The 19,912-nt window shown below is 38.8% G+C and overlaps 1 protein-coding gene across 1 annotated transcript in view; it reads right to left on the minus strand.

The window, feature by feature from the left end:
• Positions 1–1,632: 1,632 nt before the first annotated feature.
• VEGFD (vascular endothelial growth factor D) overlaps positions 1,633–19,912 on the minus strand; it is a 31,643-nt gene continuing 13,363 nt past the window's right edge. Inside the window, exons 2-7 of the mRNA XM_063084293.1 lie at positions 15,115–15,325; positions 12,524–12,714; positions 9,345–9,493; positions 7,709–7,809; positions 2,495–2,690; positions 1,633–1,901 (exon numbers count right to left, since the gene is read on the minus strand). Coding sequence (XP_062940363.1) covers positions 1,775–1,901; positions 2,495–2,690; positions 7,709–7,809; positions 9,345–9,493; positions 12,524–12,714; positions 15,115–15,325 — 975 coding nt within the window. The 3' untranslated portion in view covers positions 1,633–1,774. The remainder of the gene's footprint in view (positions 1,902–2,494; positions 2,691–7,708; positions 7,810–9,344; positions 9,494–12,523; positions 12,715–15,114; positions 15,326–19,912) is intronic.

The following is a 19,912-nucleotide window of genomic DNA, read 5'->3' on the forward strand; positions in this document are numbered from 1 at the left end:
ATAAGGAGGTTACAGTATAGTATAGTAGGGAGATAAACATGAACACAACTATGTATACAACTCTGTGGTAACTGCTGTGATAGATTGTTTGGGTGCTGTGTGTGCACACACACGCATATGTCTATCTATTTATGTATGCAAGATACTATGGGGGGATTAATTTCTGTTTGGTAAATAACTCAATGCTAATGCTACAAAATTCCCTATGTTATAACAAAATTCAGTAAAGTCTATGCTGCCAACAAATTATATGTGGGAGTACTTTGGAGAAAGAGCAAAGGAAAAAGGATTGTGTTCCCTTCCAGGGTAGCTGTGGAACAGAGAGAAAAATGTTGCTATGATAGTTGAGATGTGAATGAGACTGAGTAGAGCAAGTGCAGAAACTTGGAGCCAGAAGCAGCCAGAAGAAACACAAATCCTCAAAGAAGTTGTAAGAATAAAATATAACTTTAACATGCACAATTTGCTTCTGATGAGAAAACATAACTAATGCCATTTTAAGTAAGGCAGCTTCTAAGGGGATATGCAGAGGCCAGGCAAGTCAAGGCAGGCCCAGGCACACTAAATTCCAGGAAGGGAGTAATCACCACCCGCTTCCAGGAACTGACCAGTTCCTTATCTAGAGGCCACCTGGCCACAAGGAAGATAAACGATTGGGAAATACACTATTCCTTATTGGTGTGCCAGCCCGCTAAAGCCCACCAATAAATCCAAAGGTCACCTCTGATAACCCGTAAACAATAAACAACTCATCCTGTTGCCAAAGTCTGTCTAAAAAACTGTATAAAAAGTGCTTGTGTTAAGAGCTCGGGGTCGCTCCTGTCCAGGAGACTGAGTGACCCCAGCATGCTGGAATAAACTCCTCTTGCTTGATTGCAGCGGTCTCTGTCTCATGGTCTTTGTGAGGTGAGCCATCCTGACTTGTGAGATTTGTGCACGGTGCACAAGTCTTACAAAGTCAAGGGCATCAGTGGGCTTCCCTCTGTCATGGGATGGGGATCAAGTTGAGTACAATTTAATCTCAAAGCAGTGGTTCCCAGCTGATTCTTGGGTCATATTTGTTTAATCTCGTTAAGAGTCTTAAACCTTCTGAGAGCTACTTCCTCAGTTTCCGAAAACTGAGGTCTAGTTTTGTTGTGTTCATGCCTCTCCTTGCACTTCCCACTTCCTAAATCCTTTTTCTCTTTAAAATAATTGTTCTTTAGCCTAAAATGTAGAGTGGCAGCATATTAATAACACAAAATTCTATGGCTTGAATAATGGTGTTTATTTTCTTTAAATACACTTAAATATGAAACATCAGATGATAGTTCACTAAACTCAAAAACTACAAGCTGGACAGTAATCAGAAAGTCAGTGCTGATCATACAAATCAAATTCTGCATAAGAAAGAATCAGAATAATTCACAAGAGAGTTGTAATTAGCAAAGGACTCAGAGACCACGCAGTTTTCCTCATCTGCTCTGAGGAATCAATCACATGGCACCTGTCATTCCATGATGAGAAAACCTTTCTCATTCACCAAAAAAGCATTCCACATGTCACACCCCCCCTCCATTCCTTGGTGTGCAGAGACATCTGCAGCTAGAAGATATCTGTCAATGAACCAGGAAGTCCTCAGCTTGTGTTGAATGGAAGGTTAGTCTGGATTCACTGTGGTACTACTATGTAAAATGGATTTTTTTCTAACACCTGGAAAAAAAAGTGACAGCAACTTTGCAAAGCAGAATGCTGTTTAAAATGACAGGGATGGGGAACTTGGAACAAAGCTTAATCAAGGATCCTCTCGGCTGTGGAGCCCCTGGGCAGCCCTTTTCTCCTTTGGAAAGCGGCAATGCTTTGCACATGCTGGTTTTCCATTTACACATGTTCTGGTATGAAAGGGGCATTTGTCCTCACAGCTGTTGCAAAAGAAAGTAAAGATGGGAATTGAGAATCAAAAACTGAATTCAAAGGAATAACTCTGTTCAGATCTGATTACATTTTCAAAGGAAAATTTCCAAACATGTATTTAAAATGTTAATATAAAATCCTGTCTGGTTTATCCTACAAGGATTTAAAATCTATTAAAGCCCAATCAGTAACCTCCAAGTGTTTATTCATCAATAAATTTCTTGCTATGTAAATCCTGTGACATCCCCTTCATCAAAGAAAAAACAAACATGCACGGACATATACAGTGAGAGAGAGATTGAAACAAATAGTTTGCTGATCTGAAATCTCCCCTCCCCAAAATAATTGTTTAAATCTCATCAATTTATTTTTTGCTTAAGAGGTATAAACCCGTGAGAGCAGGCAAAATTTTCTTAATTTCACAAATAATCATCCCGCTATGTAATCTTGCTTATCTCTTAGTTACCAGAACTCTGCTTTACTACCAAAAAGGAACTTGGGCACTGAGAAAAAGATTGGCTTAATATGGAATCCTACCTAACCAACATGGTATTTACATTAAATGTCAATGAGTCAAGGCGAAAGTGAACAAGCCATTCACCTGCAGGTGTCTGGATGAAATATCTTGTGCTTCTGGCAGCAGCTCTCCAGACTTTCTTTGCACTCAAAGCAACTGCAGTTTTCTGGGTGCTGGATGAGATCTCTGGGACACGGTGTTTTACAGACACACTCACAACGATCTTCATCAAACTTCATGTGTGGCCCACAGAGAGCTGGTTCCTGGAGATGAGAGAGGTCTAAACAGAGATAGAAACATGTTGGTCAGCTAGCTGTAGCACAGATAATGTGATCGCCAAAGTTGATTGAATATTTTACATCATCCAAAAATGACTTGGATTCACCTAATCTCCTTTCCTGTAGATTTTTGCCCCTATTTTTTTCACAGGGTTAAGGAGATTCACCTCTGATTTTGCAATATGAACAGAATGTATGTGCTTTCTTCGGTTGGTGATAAAAAATCATAAGCTGAATATTTTTGATAGATTTCTTTTTAGAAAGTTTTAGGTTGGTGATTTGTTAAAAATGCAAACTTCCACAACAAAGTATTAGTAATAAAATATAGGATTCTAAGGGAAGATTAAAAGGAGAGAGGAACAGAAGTATTGGTGTTATAGAAATACTAATCAGATCTTCCAGACTGAGGGTAGTAACAGTGATGTATTTCCTCACCACAGATCATAACACTGGCATAAAATATACAATAGTAACAATGAACTTTGATTTCATAGGTATCTGCTAGAAGATACATTCAGCTCAAGAGGAAGATCTGAGAAGTTTTTGACATGCTTATCTGACAGATTCTTCAAGAAGATATACAAAACAATGGATAGCTACTACACCATGTCCAATTCTGATCAACAAGTTGAAATTCATTGCAAACAAATGGAACAGACAGAAACTTTGGAAGAACTTGACTATGTCACCTTAGCATGCTTGAAAGTTTTGGAGGAAAGTGCATGTTTCGTTTCCTCCCCAAACCTGCTTCTCTTCCCGTTGGCCTTGTTTAGGGAAAGGCCAGCGCTCTTGCCTCACCTGCTGTATTAAGTCTAATCACCACGTCCACTCAGTTCTGCCTCCCTGAATTTGTTTTTTCTTTTCCATCACCACTGCCACTGCCTCAATTCGGTAAGTAGCTTGTATTTCCTGTGTAGATGGATGTCACTCATCTGACCACCACAAGTTTTATTCCTCCAATCTTTTATCCACATGATTATCACTTACCTCCACTGCTTTAAGTGCCCCACAATAAAAGCCAATTTTCCCATCAGGATATACGAGACCCATGAACTAGACCCTAATAACCTCCCAGACTCATCTTCTGTCCGTCTGTCTGTTTCTCTCTCTCATATATCCTATGTTCCATCCATACCAATTTACAGTACTTTCTGTTTCCGTGATTTGCCAGCATCTCTCAGCCCCATGCCTTTGGCCTTGCCCTTCCCTTTGCCCGTCATCCTTTCCCCTGTTATCTTTCCTAGCATCTGTAAGTTTACCTAAGTGCCCTTGCCCTGCGCAACTTTCCATCCTTTCCTTTCTTGCATTGACTACATTTGTCTTTTTACTTCTATGTTTCCCCTCTTAAGTAAAACATCCTCAAGGTCTCATGTTCTGGCATAACACAGGCACACGATAAACGTTGTTGGATTTATTTGGTGTAATAAAAGGGTACTGAAGTAGGCCGATGTACAGAGGCTCTGAAACTGCCATCCAGCGTTCCAAGACATTGGGTTAAAGCATATATTCTTGCCATTATCTGTCCATTAATGACATACCCAAATGGCAATCTCATGTCATTCAGTCTTCTAGTTTTAACTGCTCTGTAATTGATGATGCTTGAGAAATTTTGTGAAATGGGTGCTGGAAAGCTAGATCTGGGAAGACTGCATTCTGAATTTCTGTGAAGAGGAAAAATGCAAGCTTTGTAAGCCATATGCCACTGAGGCAGATGTCACTTGGAGGCAAGAGGAGAATAGATTGTTAAAGGATAGTTAAGAAGTTCTTAAAAGATTTGCACTAATCACTAGGTGGCAGCAGAGATTAACTCAGAACACTTCAGACGGGACCAACTCCATTCTTGAACAGGGTGGTTTAAGGAAACAGTCCACAAAGTGTTTGCAGAATTTCAGCAGGTTATTTGGCAGAGGCTGTCCTCACATCCTTATGGGCAAGTTCAAATGAACACAAACTGGCTGCAGGAGAACTGAGTGGAACTATTAGTTAAGAGTGATATCCTGAAATATTACACATTGATTTCCATCTCTCGGGAAGTTGATGATGGGATACCAGTGTGTTCTATCCTCAGCCTTGTTCCATTTACCATTTTTATCAACAAACTGATGAAATTTTTCCAAAGGAGTTCTTGAAATTGTGGCTTTCTTCAAGAAGGAAAGAACATATTAAATACTTTAAAATGCAGAACTGAGACCTCAGTTTTTTCTTTTGTTTTTGTATTATTTGTTCATTCATTTTAAGAGTTTAGAGCAATGATCTGAATCTAACAAGGTGACATTAAATTGGACTTGGATTCACTAACCCAAATGAGTTCATTTGGGAAAGAGAAGCCATTGTAGAAAAGTCAGTTGGCTTTATAGCCACATGTATGAAAAAGAAGTTTAGTGAGCAGTAAGCTCAGTATATATCACCAGTTTGATGGGGCCACTGGAGTAATGAACGTGAACTTGGCCCACATTAGGGAGTTGTGGGAGATGAAAATTAGAAGTGATCGTGATCCAGTCTACCTATGGCTCTCACTTCTGTCATTGCTACAACTTCCCAAAAGGTCCCCTGCCTCCTTTCCTATCCCAGACCAACCCATCCTCTTCTACATTGTCACTGGTTTGATACTGTTAGAATCTAATGGATGCTGTCACTCTCCTGCTCCAACCAGTTGAGTGGTTTCCTTTTGTTCTTAGCATCATGTCCAAGCTCCACACAAGGTCCTTCCGTTCCACCCCGTGACCCTCCCCAGTTCCTCTCTCACATCTACACAGCCCCTCGCATTATGTCCCCACCCAGCTGAACTTCTTCTTGCACCCTGTACATGCTGTTCTCTCACCTCCAGCCCTGAGTGCTCAGAGCACTTTTCTCCTCTCTGACTACTTTTTTCACCCTCAACTCACATTTGTACTGGCTGAGTCCCTCCCTAGGAATTACCTCCAGCAGAAAGAAGCTGCCTTACCTAAGGTCAGGTCACCTCCCTGAGACAGCCTATATCCAATGACCAGTCCATAGGGCCCAGCTCCTTTGCCTGTATTTGAGACATCCCATCAAAGGGGTCTGAGCTTCAACTCCCCGTAGGATTGGCTGACACCTCTTAGCAACTGTATTGCAGTAAGCTACCTTTTTTTTTTTTTTTTTGTCTTTTTCGTGACCGGCACTCAGCCAGTGAGTGCACCGGCCATTCCTATAAAGGATCCGAACCCGCGGCGGGAGCGTTGCTGCGCTCCCAGTGCCGCACTCTCCCAAGTGCGCCACGGGCTCGGCCCTAAGCTACCTCTCTTTAATGTGTTGTGCCTGCTTGCAAATCTCCTGCGTACAAAACTCTGTCTCAGAGGCTGTGTGCCTGGGAATCCTCAACCAGAGCAGCCTTTATTTTTTTTATTTTTATTTTTTATTTTTTGTCGTTTTTTCGTGACCGGCACTCAGCCAGTGAGTGCACGGGTCAGTCCTATATAGGATCCGAACCCGCGGCGGGAGCGTCGCCGCGCTCCCAGCGCAGCACTCTACCGAGTGCGCCACGGGTTCGGCCCTAGAGCAGCCTTTAAGCTCAATGTATATTTCCTCCCATGATAACTTTCTAACACTATTAAACAATAAGTCACATGGATAAAGAATTAGATTGGTTTTACATGGCTCTGTAGGGTAAAGCCTGAATTAATGATGATGCTTTCAAGCTGAGCTGTCCAACAAGGTAGCTGTGGGCCATATTAGACTATTGGGCACGAAATGGAGAGTTCAAATTGAGATGTGTTGTAAATGTAAAATACACGCTGAATTTCAAAGACTTAGCACAAAGAATACAGGCCATCTCATTAATAATTTTTATATTGATTTCATGTTGCAATGATACTATTTTGGATATATTGGATTAATTAATATATATTAAAATTAATTTCACCAGTTTCTTTTTACCTTTTTAATGTGAACTATATAAAATGTAAGTTATGTATGTGACTCTCATATTCCATTGGACAGTCTGTTCTACAGAGAGAGAGATTTAGGCTCAATATGCAGTCCTTGGTGCTGCCTCAGATAACTGATATCTCTTCTGGCCCAGGATGGCTGAACACTTGGTGGAAGGGTGTGGAGGTCATTCAAGATCTGTAGGGGCATTTAAACAACATGAACTTCAAGTTTCCCTCACACCCTGGGTTGAGCTTTCATGGGAACATTTAGAAGGAAGCTAGGAGACAGAAGAATAGCAAGTAAGTTGTTATTTACAGTTTCTAGCACAGATTCCTTAGAGTTTAATTCTTGCTTGTAGGTCATGGTTTAAAAGAAGCAAGGTTCAAATTGCACGATTTCTTGTGATTTTTTCAGTGGAACTGGGAAATAAAAAACGCATCTGTTTTCATCCAAATGTTCATCACCAAAAATCATAGCATTGCAGATTATGAGCAATAATGATAATCTATCTAATTTTGTTCCCAGCTCCCCTTAGCTCAATAGACATGGTTTGCTTTTACTTTGCCCTAGTACCAGAAAAAGTTTTCTTTTATTCCCCATTTCTGTTTTCAAACTATTGGCATGTTTTCTTTCCACGTGATGCAGTTGAAAGAAACCAAGTCCAAAATTACTTTACGTTCCTATGAGACTTTTATAAAAATAAATTAGTAAACTATGGTTGACTAGTGTTTAGTTCTGAGGCAGCTTTCATCACAGTTTAACATTCCCTTTCAAATTCAATGCTTTAGGATGCTCTAATCACTTTGGGCTTTTCTTTGAGCTTAAAAAGCAGACTGATGTATCGGTGGACTTACTATATGGTTATAGCACAGAGGGCTCTGGAATCTGACTGCTTCTTTCAATTTTTAGCTGTGTGACCTTGAGGAAATTACTAGATATCTTGGTGTGTCCATTTTGTTATTGTAAAAAAGGATAATGATAGTACATTATAGGATTATTGTGAGGATTAAATGAGTTAACACATATAAAAGACTTACAACATTGCCTGGTTATAGTAAGTACTCAATAATGCTTGTTGCTATTGTTGTTATTTTTATAACTATTATTATTTCACTATTGCTATCATTACCTTCTGTTCCAGCAAGTGGATCCTCTTCTTGTAAAACACATTTACATTTATTGTTATCCCACAGCATGTCAATAGGACAGAGTTTCTTGGAATGGGAACAGCTAGGAAAAGAAAACAACGAACCAGATTTAAAAGCTTTCAAGGTTAATCATAATTCTGGAATATTAAATAAATTTCTGAGTGAAGAATAGTTAAAATTTTTAAATTTATTTTTTATTTTTAATCTCAGATGAGAATAAGTTTCTAGATCTATTGCACAGCATGGTGACTAGTCAATAATGTACTGCATTGTATATTTCAAAATTGCTAAGAGTAAATTTCAAATGTTCTCACCACAAAAAATAATAAGTATGCGAAACTAGTTAAGATTTTAAAGAGCTTAATTCATATTTATGAACTGCATCTTATTAGATAGTAATTACGTAATAACAAATATTCTATTTGGAAAGCTTTAGAAACTAAACTGTAATTTTTGAAAATAACAGTCTTTTTAGGAAGATAGGTGTTAAAACTGTTCAAATTATAGTTCTCAACAGGTTATCTACTTTTTTTTTTTTTTTTTTTCTTTTTTCCGTGACCGGCGCTCAGCCAGGGAGTGCACCGCTCATCCTTATATAGGATCTGAACCCGCGGCGGCGGAGCGTCGCCGCGCTGCTAGCGCAGCACGCTACCGAGTGCCCCACGGGCTCAGCCCAACAGGTTATCTACTAAAAGTAAATATTGTTCTAACACAGCTCCTAAGATTATTTTCCTTAAAATGGAGGTAAGCATATTGGTCAGGACATCAGGAACATCTTGAGAATAATTATTTCCTTTTTATGAGCTTTTTCTTCTGCTTGAGAGAGGTAGAGGTGTTTTCTTGGGTCATTGTTCACTAACATGTAATCACCAGCTTACTCTCTCACTTGCCATCATATAATACATTTCTTGCTTTACTTTGCAAAATGTGAGTATCTAACTTAGTTACTTTGTCTTTTCATTCAGTGTAATTTGCCCTTTATTTGTTTTTCTATATTAAATCCTTTTTCTTTTTCAAGTTAATGATTCTTAACTTTGGTTTCAGAGCACTTCAGTTTCATAATTTGTCTCATAAGGAATCACAAAATTAGTTTCAAGAAAATTTCAAAGTCAAATTAATTTTAAGTCATTTTAATTTAAAATAAAAATTTTACATTCGGTAATGTTAAGGGGAAAGTTTAGAAAGTTGTAAAACTCGTAGTTTTATCACTTCTCAATGACTCCAGGAATCTTTTTTCCCCCTCATTTCAAGACTTAAACATACAAATAACATGAAATGAATTTTATTTAATGCTCGTTTTGGAATGAAGGGACATGTGCCAGATTTGAGGCTGGAGCAGTTTTACAACTGCATTCGACTGTGCATATAAGAACAAAGGTGCCTATAAGTAGACATGCTTAGTTCATAGCCACCGAGCTTTTTGTCTTGCTGCAATGTACACCTAACACCTAGTAAAAAATATATTTGCCAAACAGTTATTACCAGTAGATTTGGGTTAGAAGCTAAAAGATTAAGAACTTGAAGAGAAAGCAATACTTCTATAATTAATGAAATATTCTCTACACACAGCTTTGGCAAAGGCAAGAACAAGCACAAGTGAGGACAAGAAATGCCTACCGATCTTCTTCTGGGATCTGGATGGACCTTCTGATAATTGAGTATGGATGGCGGGGGGCCGTTGGCAAGCACTTACAACCTGTATGGTTGGCAACTTTAACAGGCACCAATTCAGGTACTGATGTCAAAGGCACTGATATCTCAAAAAGCTATAGCAGAGAAAGATAACCATAATGCATATATAATTTTGTTTCATATATTATTTTTCTTTTAATTTATCAATATAGAGTATAGTTGATTTTCATGTCCCTTTACCAGTTCCTCCTTTCCCCCCCTCCCTCTCCCCTCCCCCCATCAACATCAAATCTGTTCACTTGTCTTAACAAGTTCAAGGAATTGTTGTGATTGTTGTGTCTTCTTCCCCTCCCCGCCATTTGTTTGTATATTTATTTATTTATTTTTATTAGCTCCTATGAATAAGTGAGAACATGCAGTATTTCTCTTTCTGTGCCTGGCTTATTTCACTAAATATAATTTTCTCCATATATTATTTTTTAAAATGTTCTACAGTCTGCATTTTTGCCTTTGTCATTTATGGTAGTGACTTGAGCAAAGTTGTCCATTAAGAATGGAACTAATAACGATAAGGGATGGCAGAATGCTGGGATGGGAGTCAAGCCCAGGGGCTTATCTAACTTTATGAAGTGTCTAAGTTTGGTCAAATCTCTTAACTGTTTGGTGTTACTGGAGCCCTTGTAGAATGGTACTGTTAGTCCCTATTCCTCCTTTAAATTGCGTGTAAATTCTAAAGATTAAATGAGATTAAGGCTATGAAGATTCTTTGAGACTTTGGTGGGTTAGATTATTATTCAAACTATTTATTTATCCCTTCCCATGCCATATCTATTGAAAAAATATAGTTTCCTATCTCTTGACTCTGGACTCGGCCATGTCCCTTGCTTTGGCCAGTGGGATGTTAGCAGACATGACACAAGTACAAATTTGAACTGTACATGCTTTGTGGGGCTTGTTTTCTCATGCTTTTGCTTAGCCATGAGAAGAGCATGATCTGTCAGGTTTGCTGGTCTAAGGGATGCCAGACACAAGCAGACCTGGACTCACACTGCAGCTTGGCGTTAAGCCCAGCTGAGCCCATCCTAAACTAACTGAACCTCAAATACATGAGTGAGAATAATTCACTGTTGTTTGAAGCCACTAAGTTTTAGGGTGTTATATATCATTGTGGATTAATAGGTGACTGATACAAGATCACCATGTCTAAACAAATAATTATAGCTAACATGTATATCATTCTTTTTATGTTTCTACATGCCAACCTCTGTCGTAAGCACTTTTATATTAATTTATTTACCGCTTATAACAGCATCATGGAGTGGGCTTTTTATTATTCCCATCCGACAGGTGAAGAAACAGATGTACACAGAGATTGCACAACTTTCTATGGTGGTTGGGTGATGTGTGGATGAATTTGAGCTTGATTTTAACGCATTGTCTATTCACTCACCATTCTGTGTAGTCCTTACTACACAGAGTATTCATTTATTCACTTTGTTTCTAAGAGGTAGTTCATCAAATAGTTCATAACATTGGGGTGAGAGGTAGTTTTTTTAAAACTATTAAAATGTGCAAATATGCATATTTGGAAAGAAAAACTGCTGTACACTTACACTTAAGTACATTCTTTAAAACTAATCATTTGTTGACTACAGCAGTCAGAATAAAGCACTCAACTATCTATTAAGTGGTAACAATCCATTAGGGTTGTGTTTATTTTGACCTCTCAGTATGTAATGGAACTTCCATGAGTCTAAGTGAGAGCGTTTCTAGTGTTTACTTTGCATAAACTTCATCTTCTTGCACAACGCTTCAGCTATGCTCTAGGGAATAACATGATCATGAACTAAACCCTCTTATGTTATGCAAGATTTGTTTCTACTAACAGTTGATGCTTAGCCATACTTATGTCATTTTTTTCCTGACTGTCAAATAGTAGAGGTCAGAATTTTCAGAAGTTCCAAGATTCTCTAAAAGGATTTAGAAAAAATCCTCTCTAGTTCAAAAGATATTTGAGAGGGTAGGGAGAATAAAAATTAAGGATAAGTTAACCTATGAACAAAGATAACTACCAAACAGAGATATATTCGGTGCATGTGTAATTTTATTGAACTACCTCTTTTCACAATCATGAGGAGAACAGATCGTGTAGGCAAATGTGACAATTAAATCAATGTATCAACATGCAAGGAATTTGCAACACTGAACAAAAAGGAATGTAGTTTGACTGACAGCTTTTTCATACTGTTTTTCTAAGTTTGTTCGTACTGCTTCCATGTGCAACATTTATTACATTTTACAAAAATATGGGGGCCATAGAAGGGAAAACTTACCTACTGAGCAAAGGGGATTTTATCAAATGGAAAGGGAGAATATTTCTTTCATGGGGACTGCAGAATCATTTTCGAAGGTCTTTTGTTGCAGGATATTCTCTCTTTGCTTTTCCAGAGACATCCACTCTCCCTCCTTCCCCACCAGGCTCTGTGCCCCAGGACGCTGGCCTCCAAGGGCTGCCCCTATAGGCCCTGTGACCTCTCCTAGCCTCTGCCCCTACTCCTGGCCAGGCCAAGGATTGGCAGTGGCCAGCCCATCAGCCCTCCTCTCCACGTTCCCTCTGGGTTCCCCAAGCTGCTCCCTACTCTTGCGTCTTCAGTCTAAGGGTAGAAACAGCTCCCTCTTTCGCTAGCCCCAGGTGCTTCACCATCCCTTCCCCTTTCCCCAAGCCTGTGCATACCCTTCATTAAACTCTCCTGTCTTCCATTTGAGCAACTCAGAACCTAACGGATACACAAGACAGTGCAGCCATCTTTATTCCTTTTAACATCCTGTCCTAGTAATTTCCGTATGATTTTCTGATTCTTGACATGGTAGCATCAGAGAGACAGTAACTGATAAGAGTTCGGGTTCTGAATCCCGTAGACCGGGGTTTGATCCCATCTTGCCATTCATCAGCTGTGTAACTCTGGATAAGTAAGTTACCTCTGTGAACCTCAGTTTTCTCATCTATAAAGGAGGATAAGATACACTTTTAGCTTGTTTCAGGGATTAAATGAGATTATGCATATAAAGCATTTAGCACAGTGCTTGTCAACAAGGTCAGTTGGAGCTGCCAATACTGTCATCGCCAGGGCTTTGGCTAGGGCCCGCTTGCTGATGTCCCATACCTGTTTGGAAATGTACGAGGTGCTCGTGTTCATACAGATGAGGCTTTCTTCATTGCAGCAGCCTCCGCACCGGAACACGTTCACGCAAGGGGGCTTGAAGAATGTGTCGGTGGTCTTCCCCAGCTCGCTTGCAACCTCCACACACGTCTCTCTAGGGCTGCACTGGGTTCTTTGCCACTCCTCGTCTATAACTGCAGAGAGGAAGTTCATTGCGGCCAGCAGATGAAATGGCCCTGACATGCCTTCATGTGCCAAGATTATGCTGAACACAGTCAATTTCACGTTTTTACTGATTTTTTTTTTTTAATTTTTTTTTTTTTTTTTTGTCGTTTTTTCGTGACCGACACTCAGCCAGTGAGTGCACCGGTCAGTCCTATATAGGATCCGAACCCGCGGCGGGAGCGTCACCGCGCTGCCAGCGCAGCACTCTACCAAGTGCGCCACGGGCTCGGCCCTTTACTGATTTTTTGGTCAGCCCTTAAACCCCAAATTTTTTTGCAAAAATAATTAAATCCAAAGTCAGTGTTCCTTCCCATTTATATAATACCTTCACAGAATATAATAGTTTATTTCCCTTTGGGGAAGAACACCATGTCCTGTACATAATTACATTGGACACATCTGGAGAAGCTGGCTAATACAAAAGTAAATGGAAGCATGTACAGAAATAACATGTAAATGTTATTTATCAAGCGATTTACAGGATACAGCTGGATAGCTTTTCTTCTACTGGAAGCCAAGTGTGGGTAGGTTTTAGCACCATCAAGAATATGTTTCTGTTGGTTGCTTAAGTAACTATAGTAGGATTTAAACTTGGCAAACACATGAATGGAAGTTGAAATGGAATTAATCTTTCTTCAAATCAGAGTTTTCTCATTTCCAAGTGCCCAATATTGATGTTTATATAAAATGATGTAATAAGCTCGTTCATTTTAATGGAAGGAGCAATCCTCTGGCCAAAGCTAATTTGAGGGAAACAAGAAAAAGAGAAACATGCCTCTGGGAATAAAAAGAAAGTTACACACTTTCTTGTAAAACAGTACTTGTTTTTCTTATAGTTTCTTTTTTAAAATTAGATTTTGACACTTTGATACTTAAGACTGTATAACCTTTCTATGGCTGTTTTGGGGAAAAGATTCAATTTTATGATTAAGACACTTACAGACTTTAATGGAAGGAGCCACTTCCAGGAGCCATGGGATTCCACTTCCATGATTAGGTCAAAAAAAGAGTGCAGTCGCTATCTCTCTCTTTCCCTCTCCCTCCTCCCCCCCCTTCTCTGCTTCGATGAAGCAAGCTGCCAGATTGGAAAAGTCAGCGAGGAACCAGGACCCTCAGTCCAACAGCCTGTGAGAAACTGAGTCCTGTAAACAAGCACTGAGTGAACTTGGAGGCACATCCTGCCCCCATTGAGCCCAAGCCGACACCTTGATTGCAGCCTCTGGAGACACACTGAAACAGAGAAACCCATCTAGGCCATACCTGCATTTCTGACCCACAGAAACTGTGAGGTAAAAGCATTGTTTTAAGCAGCTATGTTTTGGGGTAATGTGTTATGCAGCAACGGACAAACTCTTTTTCGTGTTTACCCCATCTTCAAAAATTTGTACTGGTCTCTCCCCAGATTATTCGGAATTCCCGTATATGTAAACATGTTTCCATTAGAAGGGATGGAGAGGACCTCTGCTTTAAGTATATAGATATAATGTTACTCTGTGAAATCTGACCCTGTGTTTAAATTAAAACATCTTTTCCATATCCTTTTTCCTTTCTCACTCCTTAATCCCAATTTTCCTTCCATGTTGCTTCTTCGATCACAAAATATAAGATGTTTGACTGGCTGAGGAGCACTGCATCTACTACACAATGTACCAATATTTTGTGGTTTTTTTCATAATAAAATCTTCTATCCTGAGAAAATGTTTTTAAAATTTATGATTATGAATATTTATAAAAAGAGCCTGCAGGCTGTAAGCATGAGAAATAAATTACTCAATTAAGCATTAATATAGATATTATTTAATTCATTACTATTAATCATGAATCCTTGAAGAACAAGGTAATCAGCTTATAAAAATATTCCTTGTTTAAACTTCTACTTAAATGTTGCTTTTTCCCTTTTTATAAAACTGAGTTTTGAAAGTTGGAACAGTAAGATTTTAATTAAAATTTAGGCAGTTATGAGACAGTGCCTCTGATTAAGGGCTTCATACTCTACTATTTACTACTGCCCAGCAGGACTGCTGTGTCTCAAGGAATTACCCTGAAATCCATAAGAGAGAGTTAATAACAAAATTGGTGTAACACATTGATCTGATTATTTACTGCTTCTAACTTAGTAAATAACATTATTTCTATATTTTGAATTGTTCTTTTGTGTTGATTTTTTTTTAATCTCAAAATCATATTGAATATGTTTCTCTACTGAGTAAACATAAAAACGTCAGGATTCTGCACTAATAACAAACCTATGAAACCAAAGACCCCCTTTAGTTCTTCATGCCTGTCCTTCTCAAATTTTTTGAAAAAGTTGGTGCATTTGTTATTATCTGATAAAGAGAAAGAATTTACCTTCACACCCACACACCTACCTTTTAGTGTATCAATGTCATAGAAAGTTGCGGCAAACCTGGTGGACCGATGGGATGCTGAGCGAGTGTCCAGACTGGTAAAACTTTTGAGCTTCAGCCGGCATCTCCACAGCTTCCAGTCCTCAGAGTGCGTGATTCGCAGTAGTTCCTCCAAATTAGAAGCAGCCCTAATCTGCTGCTCAGAGCGTTCTAACATTGACCAAGATGACCGCTTAAAAAAATCAAAAATATCCATTTAGGAGTGAGTTACTAAATTTTAAATTTGTCTTGATAACCTTCATTGCTCACACTTAAACATGTAAATAGATCTGAAAAGAAATTACAGAGATTATTCAAATGTACAGCAGTGCGTAGGAAAAATGACTTCTAGCATTTTTGATTCACATTCAGCTTATTTATGATTGAATCAAAGGTTTTACTTATTCATCCCAGGTTCTCAGAACACCTACAAAGGATATTGTAGTGGATTGAATGGTGGACTTCAAAATGATATTTCTACACCCTAAGCCCCAGAACCTTATTTGGGAAAAGGATCTATGCAGATGTAAGGAAGTTAAGGATTTTGAGATGAGATCTTCCTGGATTATCCACATGGACCCTAAATACAATAACAAATGCCCTTATAAGAGACAGAAGAGGAAAAGACACAGACACAGGGGAGGTGGCCATGTGAAGACAAAAGTGGAAATTGAAGTGACACAGCCACAAGCCAGGCATCTCCTGGAGCCACCAGAAGCTGGAAGAGGCAAGGAAAGATTCTCTCCAAGAGCCCTCGGAGAGAGCGCAGCCCTGCCAACGCCTTGATTTGGGGCAGCAACAGGAAGTTAACACAGATTTTTATCATGCCATTTCTGTGACAGTAGCTGATGACAATTGTTTTCATTTCTGTTATTTGTTTGAGAAACTGATCCACAAATGCCTGAGAACCTTGCCTACAGTAACACAAGGAAGAGATTTTAAGAGCCTTATAACCTGAATTTTCTGACTTCTAATCCTCTGGGTTTTTTTCTTTTTAAACCTATTTGCTATTTCAAAACATGATTTTTTAAATATAAAATATGCTTCTAGAGTTTATGTTGAAAATTTGCTTTCCACACAGTTGCATAAATGGTATTGGCTGATAACAATGCAACTGTATTGGATGGGTTTGTGAGAAAAGAGACACGGTCAATAAAAGATTTTTAGTATGTAGCCTCTTGTTCAAAAAATTGGGGGCTAGGTCATATAAATAACGATATTTGCATACAATGAAATACTGTATGATCATCAAAACCAGTGATGGTCCACATCCAACCCAGCCACCACTGAGCTGCTGCTGGAGCCCCCTGGGCTCCCTGGCTGGAACAAGGGGGGTACCACAGGCCTCGACCACAACCCCCCTTCCTCCTCCTCCCACCCTATCCCCTTCAGCTCCATAACAACATCTTAGAATGTAAAATAATAATACTAACAATAAATTAATTAAAATTCAAAACCAATGATGTAGAGGTATATTGAGATGGAACAAACTGAGATTCTCCCTGGAATGTGCTGGAAAAATGATAAGGTCATCTGTCTATGGCTAGGCCCTGGAATTTTCTCTTGCTGAGCCTGTAGTTACTGGGTTTTTGTTTTGCTGGGTGGTTGGAATATGCAGGCTGAGGGCATTATTATAGCTGGGGTGAGGGAGAAGAGTAAAAACCAGGGTGGCTGCAGAATTGTGCTGAGAGAGGAAGGTGGAAGGAAGAGGTGAATGTCAGCTGCCTGCTACAGGAGGAAGAACGGTGGGTAGAAGCAGAGATGAGCAAATGGGACTTTTAGGAAGCTTTATAATGGGGTGTGATGTACACCCTCCTCCATTGTCCCTCAAAAAATTGTATTTAAAATCAGCATCATTCATTAGTATTTTGGGAGTAGAATTTTTTTTTTTGGATGTGATAATGGATGCTAAGAATTGTTCAAAGGTGGGTACTCATGAGAGCAAGCATGCTCCAACTCATATGTGATTCAGTTATGACATGATATCTTTTAAAATTTATGTGTGTATAATATACATCATATATACATAGATACATACATATGTGTACATATGAAGAACATCTAGAGACATATACAGGAAAATGTAAACGATGGTTATTCTTTAGATCAGGGGTTGTCAAACTGCAACCTCCTGGCCTAATTTAGTTTGCAGCTTACCTGTTTTTAGAAATAAAGTTTTTACTGGCATACAACCATGTCCATTTGTTTACATATTGTCTATGGCTGCTTTCATGCTACAATGACAGTTGAGAAGCTGAGACAGAGACCTTCACGCAGCTTCAATCTGAGGCCAGCTGTCTTTTTCTTTTTCTCAATTCTTTAATATTCTCAGCTATTACCTTTTTCATTAGTCGATCTATAATATTGTTTCTCCTCTCTTTTTTGGAATACTTATCAGACGTATGTTGGAGCCTTTTCATCATCTTACATTCCTCTTAAATGTGCTTTTATGCTTGTCTATTTTCCCCCTTCGTCGGCCTTTAATGTGTTATGGGTAACTAATTGGTTCATCTTCCCACTCACCATTCTCCAATTGTGTGAGTCTAGAGTTTAATTTGTTGTTTTAATTTCAATCATACTTCTAATTTCAAGTATTTCTACCTCATTCTTCTTCCTATACACTTTTGTCTCATTTCTATATGTTTTTCCTAATTCATCATTCTGATTTTATGAATATTATTCATTTATTTCTTCTAGGGTCCTAAATATACTTATTTTAATTATTTCTTCAACTGATTTTATATTTTAACTTCATATATATGATTTATATCCTTATTATTCATTTTACTGCTGTCTCTTTAGTAATAATTACATCTATTTTCTTTGGAATTTTGTTTAGTAGTTTTATTTTCATTGGAAGATTCATTTTTTTCTCACTCTTCTTTCCTCATTATTTTGAAGTTTTGTGGTTTTACCCCCTGACTCCCTGGACCCTGAAACCACAATTTTGTTGAGTATTTATGATTTCAGAGGTCAGCTTAGCTCAAGTCCTGATTGCAAGAAAGTATCTGCTTCCTTCTTTGCCCCTAGTTAAGCAGTTTCGTAGAAGATGCAGCTCCAGGCAGCAACAAACTGTAAATGTTTCTTCCTCTTTCCTGCATCTGATGTACTGTACTCATGGAGCCCAATTCCTACTGGAGCTGAATTCTTGATGTTCTTTGCCTTCCAGACTCAGATCCATCAGTCCTGTAGCTTTAGCTTCATGGTTTTAGTACCACTTCTGCAAATGTTTGTCATCTGCAGATGTTTACCATCATTTGATCAATTGTACCTTTTATGGACTAAGAAAGATCTCAGAACATGAATCTACAAGATCATCTTGCTTGGAAGCTGCTGTACTTTGAATGCCCCACAAGCTCAAATTGGAATTTAATTCCCAATACAGAATTTGAAAGGTGGGGCCTTTAAGAGGTAATTGGATCATGAGGACTAGGCCCTCATGAATGGATCAATCCATTCGTGGGTTAGTGGGTTAATAGTTTAGTGGGTTATCAGGGAGTAAAGTGGAGGCTTTATAAGGAGAGCAAGTGACCACATTAGAGCACTCTTGCCATTCTTGCCATGTGATACCCCGTGTGGCCACAGGACTCTGTACAGAGTTCCCACCAAGAAGAAGGCCCTCACCAGATGTGTTCCCTGGACTTCCCAGCCTCCAAAACTGTAAAAAATAAATTTCATTTCTTTATATATACCCAGTTTCAGGTATTCTGTTACAAGCGACAGAAAACAGACCAATACAGAAGCCCAGATGTGAGTGTGTGTGCACGCGTGTGCTTAATAAAGGAGACAGAATCTTGAACATGTTTATAAGCCAAGGTAAAGTGCCAACAGAGAAAGAAACTGAAAGTACATGCAGGAGAGATAAAGCAGGAACCTACAGGGGTTGGTTTGACATGAGTTCCAGAGATACGTGGACACAGTATGAATAAATGAGAGGATCACCCTCTGAAACAGAAGGAACATAGGGAATGCCATGGGTTTGTGGATAGCAGGACTGCCTGGGAAGTTCAGTGAGTTCATTCCTCTGGATTCTCACTTCTCTATGAAATCCCAATCAAGGCAATTTTCTGGGAGCAAGGGGAGGGAGAAGCTTGAGGAACATAGATTGTATTTGTGGAATCGGACGCAAATTTAAGAAGTTTGCCATAGCTTCTTCGTCTAAGAAATCTGGGGATGAAATGGAATAATTGCTAATGTCTCTGGCAAATCTGAAATTCAATGATTCTCCATTAAGGTTCATTTGTCAGGAGTCTCTCTTTTCTCAATTATTCATTCCTTCTTCTAGGAGGACAGTATAACTACTTAATAACCAATTCAACCTTCACAATGAAATTTTGTGACAACACTGCTTTATTAATATAATAAAACCAACCAAACAGCTTTTTAAAGGTTCTTAGAATTGTACTATATTGAAAGGATTTTTATTTATTAAGGCAAATCTCCTTCAATACCATCCATAAATACAGACGGATGTACGGCTTCATAGTTCTAACAGATTTCAATTCAATCTCAGAAATATTTTTGAACTATCCAACCATGAGAACTCAGGAAAAAATATCAAATCTCTGGAATGAATTAAAGTCATTAAATGGCTTATGTGACTTGCCACATCATAAAAAATGTTGTGTTTACTCAAGTCCTCACAGTTATTTAAGCATACTTTAAGCCCCATAATTTAAAATCTAATTTGAAATAACTTAGAAATTGCAGTCATTTTGCTATTATAAGTGGAAGTACTAACAATTCAACCTAAGTACACCTGACAACTCAACAGGGGCAT

This window comes from Cynocephalus volans, chromosome X (genome assembly GCF_027409185.1).
Source record: "Cynocephalus volans isolate mCynVol1 chromosome X, mCynVol1.pri, whole genome shotgun sequence".
Classification (NCBI taxonomy): Eukaryota; Metazoa; Chordata; class Mammalia; order Dermoptera; family Cynocephalidae; genus Cynocephalus; species Cynocephalus volans.